Source organism: Rattus norvegicus, chromosome 3 (assembly GCF_036323735.1).
Source record: "Rattus norvegicus strain BN/NHsdMcwi chromosome 3, GRCr8, whole genome shotgun sequence".
In the NCBI taxonomy this organism is placed as follows: domain Eukaryota; kingdom Metazoa; phylum Chordata; class Mammalia; order Rodentia; family Muridae; genus Rattus; species Rattus norvegicus.
This window is the reverse complement of record NC_086021.1, coordinates 92,223,856-92,232,661: the sequence shown is the minus strand read 5'-3', so window position 1 is coordinate 92,232,661 and position 8,806 is coordinate 92,223,856. Positions and strand designations below refer to the sequence as shown.

The 8,806-nt window shown below is 34.1% G+C and overlaps 1 protein-coding gene across 1 annotated transcript; it reads left to right on the top strand.

Annotated features, from left to right (window-relative positions):
• Positions 1 to 407: 407 nt before the first annotated feature.
• On the top strand, positions 408 to 1,334 carry Olr520 (olfactory receptor 520). Its single transcript, NM_001000930.1, has one exon. It carries the CDS (start codon positions 408 to 410, stop codon positions 1,332 to 1,334), a length of 927 nt encoding a protein of 308 aa, NP_001000930.1.
• The last annotated feature ends 7,472 nt before the right edge of the window (positions 1,335 to 8,806 follow it).

The following is an 8,806-nucleotide window of genomic DNA, read 5'->3' as shown; positions in this document are numbered from 1 at the left end:
CTGTCTTTGATCTTAAGGTTTGGGACTATATTTTGCAATCAAGTATTGAGAAAGCTTTACAATTGTTTTCTTAGAGACCATTTCATGTTCAGAGAAGTAACTTCATTTCCCATTTAATTCAGTACTTTTTAAAATAACAGTCTGTAACAAATTTTGATATTAATTGCATTGGACCAATAGAGCATAATATGTACTGTATCCATCTCACAATATTAAACATTTGTATCTCTATTTCATTGAATTTAAGTGGCATATATGATTATGTTATCATACAACTATTTTTTCTAGAGTACTGATTCGCATATATCAATTAGTCTATGTTCATTGACTTACATAATATCTCTTGTTATCATAGTACTATGGACCATAGCCTGAGTATATTCAACATTATTTCATGAGATTCCAACATGAAGAACATCACAGAAGCTACTTCGTTTGTTTTCAAGGGACTCACAGACAACAAGGAACTTCAGATCATTCTCTTTTTCCTATTTCTAGCAGTTTACCTTTTTACTCTAATAGGAAATATAGGACTTATTTTTTTAGTTGTTGGAGATCCCCAGCTCCACAACCCTATGTACTGTTTCCTCAGTGCATTGTCTTCTGTAGATGCCTGCTATTCTTCAGATATCACCCCAAATATGTTAGTAGGTTATATGTCTAACAGTAAAATCATTTCAATTCATGGTTGTGCAACACAAATGTTCTTTGCTGTTACATTTGGAACCACAGAATGCTTTCTTTTGGCAGCAATGGCATATGATCGATATGAAGCCATTCACAACCCACTTCTGTATGCAGTGAGCATGTCTCCTAAAGTCTATGTGCCACTTATCGTTGCTTCCTATGCTGGTGGAATTCTGCATGCTATTATCCACACAGCGGCCACTTTCAGCCTGTCGTTCTGTCAGTCCAATGAAATCAAACATATATTCTGTGATATACCTCCTCTACTTGCTATTTCCTGTTCTGAAACTTATATAAATGAGCTCTTGCTCTTGCTCTTTGTGAGTTTCATAGAGCTAGTCACCATCCTGATCATTCTGTTTTCCTATGCTTTTATCTTTTTGTCAATTCTGAAAATGAATTCTTCTGAAGGGAGGAGAAAAGTCTTCTCTACATGTGGATCTCACCTCACTGCGGTGTCCATTTGTTATGGCACAAGCCTCTTTATGTATGTAAGACCTAGTTCCAACTATTCACTGGAGCATGATATGATAGTGTCTATATTTTACACCATTGGGATTCCCATGCTCAACCCCATCATCTACAGCCTGAGAAACAAAGATGTAAAAGAGGCGATGAAAAGAGTTCTGAGAAAAATTTCAAATTAAACACTGAATTAAAAAATTAAATGATTTTATGTGTTTCTTATACCATAAATTCTTAAAAAATGTTTTGATTTTTTTATATTATATTTTTATCAATCTTTAAATCTTTCAAACATAAAATCATTGTGGTTTGTCACTTCTTATACCAGGTTAGCTGACCTACAATCTCCTTTGTCTCCCACTTATCTCGGCATAGAAGCACCTTGTCACCCTTGGCTTTGTGTATGTTCTAGGGATTCAAACTTACATTCCCACACATACATAGTGAGCACTTCACAATGTGAGGCATCTACTACTACTTCAATGTTTGAATTTTGAAGAACATAAAATTCCATTAATTTTTATTTAAATTATTATTATTCAAATCATGCAGTTCTTATATGTTCACCTTTTAATTAAATACTTGTTACTTTCAAACTTCTACATTATATTTACATATCTAAAGATGTGCTACCCCTTGGTTTCTTATAAAATCTGTGCTCACATATATTCTAAACATATTTGCTAAAGTTATTGTAGTAGCTTTGTAGGACTACCATAACAATACAGCAAACACGGCCTGATTTATGCAGAACATAATTTTTTCCTTGCCTAGATGTTAGATATATAAAACCAAAAACTGTGCATCAATAAATTGTTCTTAGGCTTTTCTGTGTGGATTGCAGGTATATATGTTTTCTTATTATCTGTCTTGTAGTCTCCTTCTATTTGTGTCTTTTTGCTAATCTGTCCTTATAAGGATAGTAAGTATATTAACAACCATCAAAAGACTTCACTATAACTAATGACATTTTGAAGACTGTGTCTCTAAACTCAGCCACATTCTGAACCATTATGTGCCTAGTTTTAACAATGTCTGTATATTTGCAGCATTTGTAAATGTATGAGATATGTGATCGTTGTTTTAAAAACTATTTTCCCTCTCAACTGGGAAAATATTCTAAGTTCTCAGGTTTGTAATTTCATGCTATTTTATGGTTTTATACATATATGACATTATACATATGTATGTGTATATATATATATATATATATATATATTTCATAAAGTTCCAGTCTCTTATTCCATTTCCTTTTGCACTCCCTTATTCCTCTCACCACACAAGAAAATATACCAAGAGTATTACACATGGAAATCACTATAGGCTTTCCTGCAAAGTTGCATCAAAAAGCTCCAGTTAAATATTTATTATACATTCTAGCAATTTGATCAGAACCTATGGTATAATCAATACTGATGATGTTCTTCTTGTTCTAAATTTTCTGAGGAAATAAAATTTATTTATTTTTGGTGATGATGGTATTGTTTTATTATTTTGAAGAAAATAAGTCTCCTTCCATTCCTCAGGAAAAATATTTGTAAAGATTATATTCAAACTGAAGAACAATAAAATTAAAACATGCTGGTCTAAAGTTCAACACATGGTAGATTTTTCCATCCCAACATTAACCTCTTTCCACTTTTATATACTCTCCATTTTCTGGACTCTACTCAGGTAATAGTTTTCAGGGAGGCTTTTAAAAATTGTATCATCCTTTATTGCCTACATCTGAAGATAAATGCATGGAAAATACAATTTACCTCTTGACAACACAACTAGCTTTGAAAAAAATCTTTGTGTGATCATAAGGAAAGCAGCTATGGGGATTAAGGCTTAGTAAAGAAGAGATTTATAAGAATGTTTACATAATTGGATTAGCATTTAACAACCTAATATAAAACAATTTCCCACATTACTAGAATGAACTGCTGGTTAAAGTAGGTGTTATCTGTGTTGTTAAATATTCATATAGAAGTGCTACCGCAAATAGGTGCAAATGGGAAGAAATAGAAGAGAGGAGCATGTTTACGTATAAAAGGTGTTTTTCAGTAGTAAGCAGTGATTTCATATGAAAATTTGAAAGTTGATCATGAGAAGTTTGGGCATTCAATTTTACTGAGATCAAGTTGTTTGTGGTGACAGAGTGAGGCTCAGGAGAAAAGAGAAAAAGAATAAGAGTTGCAGGAGGAAGCTGAAGCTAACGAGGAACAAGTTCTTAGGGTTCAGCAGTGCTTAAGTAACCTACTGGACTTATCATATTTCCTACAGAGAAGAGGCAGAGAAGTAGGAAGGATTCCAAAAGAAGTGAGTGGTAATGGCCATGCAAGGGAAATGACAAATTTGTGTTTGAACTAATGGAATGCAGCCAATAGGTTATCACCGCCATACCAGTGGACTTCAGTGTGGCATAGCCCCCTGAGGACCATGTGTATGTTGGTATGGAGTTCTGTTCTCTGCTTGTTGCCCTCATATCCCTCCTAATCCAAGAATTATATAAAAACTGTAAGGGGGCTTCAAGGTCCTCATGTCAATGTATTTCTGGAATTTACAATAGTAATGCTTGCTTTCTCTCAGCATTGCTGTAGGATCAAATTAATAATTCTGTCACCACCCTAGAGAAGAACTTAGAATTATAGATTGTCAACTATGAATACCACACTTAGAAAATACTTCGAAAATAAAGGTTTTAGTGAAGATGGATTGAAACGTTTTTACTACTGGCTCTGAAAGTAAAATCTTAGGGAACAATATGAAGTTGAGAAAGGTACACTCCCAAAAGTTATGCTAGAGACCCTTCATGGTCAGGAAACAAGAACAATGGCAGCACTAGTTGATGTGACAATCACTGAGGCTGGACTGATGATAATTGATTTCTTATAAACATTTTCCCTCAGCTTTCTGATTTATTAAGAATTGTTGATGAGTAGTTATGAATCCTGAGGATTTAAAGTAGATATTACTCATTTTTATATAGTAGTATAGATTTGTTATTTTTAAGATATTTACAAGATTACTTTTAATGATAAAAAATAAAACAATTAATTTGTTCATTTTAATTGCAAATTTCTTCCTTCCAGTAAGAGAAACTGGCTGAACAAACTACCTTGCTTGTATAGTATGTATAACAAACTTTTTTGAGAACAATTTGTTTTCTTTACCTGTACAACATGATGTTATTTCTTGTATATGTATTGGAAAACACATTGTTTTTTCATAATCATTCACTAGAGGAAAATTGACATGTAATTATATACTGCTTCAGTTTCCTGGGATATATAAGCTATGGAAGAAAGAATGAAGTAGGGTATGGTATGGTATGTTATGGTGTGGCTGGAACATTTTGTCTCTCATTCATCAACTATGTGTATGTGTAAAGTTTGTGAAAATAGCTGTTGGAACATTGTTCCTTCCACCTACCAATTGTGTGTATTTATAAATGCATGTTTGGAATAGTTAGAGCCTGATTGTTGGAGTTTTGCTCTAATCATTCTATATGGGAATATGCACATGTAAACCTGTAGCTCTGTATGCATATATATTTATGTTTATGAACTTATTGAACTCTGCTTTTAGTTTTGTTCATTCAGTGTATGTGTGAGTGTGTGTGTGTGTGTGTGTGTGTGTATACACATGTAAATTTTTTCTCTTTCCTTCTCGTTCACACTGGCCACAAGAAGATAAAAAATTTCATAGTTTTTCCACTAGCCAGAGAGAGAACCAGCCCCATAATTAAACTTTGTTCCCTAAGAGAAATTTCTGTTTAATGGATTCTCTAATCCCACACTGTCTTTGGAAACAGCTCCTGTACATATCTGATTCCCTCTCTATCAGTGCTTCTAAACACTGATCCCCCATAGCTTCCTACATTGGTTTACCCATGACGTGGGTGTCTAAATCAGAGTCATTGGAAAAAGAGGAATACATATTAAAGTACCTAAAAAGTTGTCAATATGATGAGGAAACAAAAGATACTAGTAGAGAGGTGCTAATATGGTCAGAACCCAGGAGGGTATATAAATCTCTAAACAATAAACAAATGACTAGAGTAGGTGAAGTAAAAAGGTAGATGAAAATCCAGACTCTAGAATTACAATTCAAATATTCTGGGTGTAAAAAGCCAATAGTATCAGAGTCCACACATACCTTAGGGAAATCAATTTTGAGTCAGATCAAAAGTTGGTTCAGAGTAACCAAGTCTCTTTACCAATTGAAGGACTAGTATGTTCTATTGATTTGTGGTTAGGACTTAGAAGGCTCTTTGAAGCTTATTGAAAGACTTGGCAATGGGTGAAATGAGGGGCTTATGTGAGCAGACAAGTAACACCCCATTTAGCTGGAAACCAAGAATATAGGAAAAGAGGAAACCACATTATAAGAAAATAATCTGCTTCTGGTTTCCATCTACATCTGCAAATGAATTTGTGCCACAGTTCTCTGTACCCAAATTCCATCAGGAGAGAAACGGTCTTACAGGAGTGCTGAAATCCCAGATAGCACAGGTGAGACTACCATTTCTGCTTGAATACCTGGTCCAAAAGCAATCTGACTTGAGCCCTCAGGTCACAAGAACTAAGGAAAAGTCTGGGACAGGATCCTTCCAGTTTCCATCTGTGCTTGGAGGTGACCATGTGCCAAAGCTCTCAGCACCCAAATCCCACCAGGAGAAAGCTGGTCTCTTAGGAGTGCTGACACACAGTTATATAGGAGGGTCAAGTCACTGTCAGACACATCAAGAACAGCTAACTCCAGAGATAACCTGATGGGAGGGACAAGTGCAAGAACCTAAGCAAGAGAAACCAAGTCCACTTGGCATTATCAGAACCCAGTTTTCCCACCACAGCAAGTCCTGGATAACCAATATACAAGAAAAGCAAGATTCTGATTTCTTATGATCAAGATTCACATCTTATGATTCCATTAGAGTATTTTATGAAAGACATAAATGACTCCGTTAAAGAAATACAGGACAGTATAATAAAACAGGTAGAAGCTCTAAAGGATGAAACATAAAAATCTCTTAAAGAATTACAGAAAAACACAAGCAAACAGGTAAAGGAATTAAACAAAACCATCCAGGATTTAAAAATGGAAATAGAAATAAAGAAATCACAAAGGGAGAGAACCCTGGAGATAGAAAACCTAGGAAAGAGATCAGAAATCATAGACACAGTCTTCACCAACAGAATACAAGAAATAAGGGAGAATCTCAAGGGCAGAAGATATCATAGAAAACATTAAAACAATCATCAAAGATAATGTAAAATGCAAATTTTTCTAAGTCAAAACATCTAGAAATCCAGGTCACAATAAGAAGGTCAAACCTAAGGATAATAGGAATAGGAGAGAGTGAATATTCCCACTTTAAAAGGCCAGTAGGTATCTTTCAACAAAATTATAGAAGCAAATTTCTTTAACCTAAAAATAAGAGATGCCCAAAAATATGAAAGAAGTCTACAAAACGATGAATAGATTGGAACAGAAAATAAATTCCTCCTGTCACATAATAGTCAAAACACCAAACATACAAAACAAAGGAAGACTATTAAAAACAGTAAGGAAAAAAATGTCAGTAACATATAATGGCAGACCTATCAGAATTACACCAGACTTCTCACCGGAAACTATGAAAGCCAGAAGATCCTAGTCAGATGTCATACAAACCCTAAGAGAACACAAATACAAGCCCAGATTACTATATCCAGCCAAACTTTCCATTAACATAGATGGATAAACCAAGATATTCCACAACAAAACCAAATTTACAAAATGTCTTTCCACAAATCCAGCCCTATAAAGGATAATAGATGGATAACTCCAAAACAACGAGAGAAAATACACTATAGACAAAGCAAGAAAGCAGGCTCTAGCAACAAATCTAAAAGAAGATAGCCACACAAACATAAATCTACCTCTAATAACAAAAATAATAGGAAACAACAATCATTGTTCCATAATATGTCTAAGCGTTAATGGCCTAAATTCCCTATTAAAAAGACATAGACTAACAGACTGGAGAAGTAAACAGGACCCAGCATTTTGCTACATATTAGAAGCACACTTCATTGACGAAGGCAGAAACAAGAAAAAAAGGCTGGAAAAGTATATTCTAAGCAAATGATCCCAAGAAACATTGGGCTAAAGTACTCATCATAATATTAAAAAAAACAAATAAATAAATAAACTTTGAACCAAAGTTATCAAAAAAGGAAGGACATTTCGTGCACATTGAAGGAAAAATCTACCAAGATGAAATATCACTTCTCAACATCTATGCTCCAAATGCAAGGGCACACACATTCATAAAAGAATCTTTACTAAGCTCAAAGTGTACATTGCACTTCACACAATGATACTGGAAATTTCAACACCCCACTCTCATCAATTGACTCATCATGAAAACATATATTAAACAGAACCACAGTGAAACAAACAGAAGTTATGAAACAAATGGATTTAACAGATATCTATAGAACATTTTATCCTAAACAAAATATTATACTTTACTTTCAATACCTCATGGTACATTCCCCTAAACTGACCATATACATTCAATCACAAAACAAGCCTCAACGGATACAAGAAGATAGAAATAATTCTATGTATCCTATCAGATCACCATGGACTAAGGCTGGTCTTCACCAACAAACAAAACAAAGTCCACATACACATGGAAGCTGAACAATCTCTACTCAATGAAAACTTGGATAAGGAAGAAAAAATTAAGAATTTAAAGACTTTTTAGAATTGAATGGAAATGAAGGCACAACATACCCAAACTTATGGGATGCAATGAAAGCAGTATTAAGAGGAAAATTCATAACTCTGAGTTCCTCCAGAAAAAAAAACAAACTGGAAAGAGCACGCATTAGCAGCTTGACAGCACACTTGAAATCTCTAGAACACACACACACACACACACACAAAAAAAAAACAATGAATACAAGAGGAATAGACAACAGCAGACAATCAAACTCAGAGCTGAAATCAACCAAGTAGCAACAAAAGGAACTATTTTGCTGATACAAACAATCAAGAAAATAGAAGCTGGTTCTTTGATAAAATTAACAGGATATGAAACACCCTAGTCAGTATAACAAGGGGGCCACAGAGACAGTATGCAAATTAACAAAATCAGGATAAAAAGGAAGATATAGCAACAGAAACAGAGGAAATTCAAAAAATATGATATTCTACAATAAAAGCCTATAGTCAACAAAAATGGAAAATCTATATAAAATGGACAATTTTCTAGACAGATACTAGGTACCAAAGTTAAAGCAGGATCAGATAAACTATCTAATCAGTCCCATAACCATCACAGAATAAAAGCAGCCACTAAAAGTGTCCCAACCAAAAAATGCCAAGACCAGATGGGTTAGTGCTGATTTCTATCAGACTTTCATAGAAGAATTAATACCAATAGTCTCCAAACTTTTCTACAAAATAGAAGCAGAAGAATCACTATGAAGTTAGTTCCATGTTGACACAAAGACTCCCCAAAAGAGAGGACTTCAGAGTAATTTTTTATGAATATCAATGCAAAAATACTAAATAAAATTCTCAAAAATCAAATCCAAGAATATATAAAAACATCACCCATAATGATTAAATAGCCTTCATCCTAGAGATTCAGTAATAGTTCAATATATGTTAA

Excerpts from the sequence above, each read along its gene's own strand:
- Olr520 (NM_001000930.1), top strand. The coding sequence starts at position 408 with ATGAAGAACATCACAGAAGCTACTTCGTTTGTTTTCAAGGGACTCACA.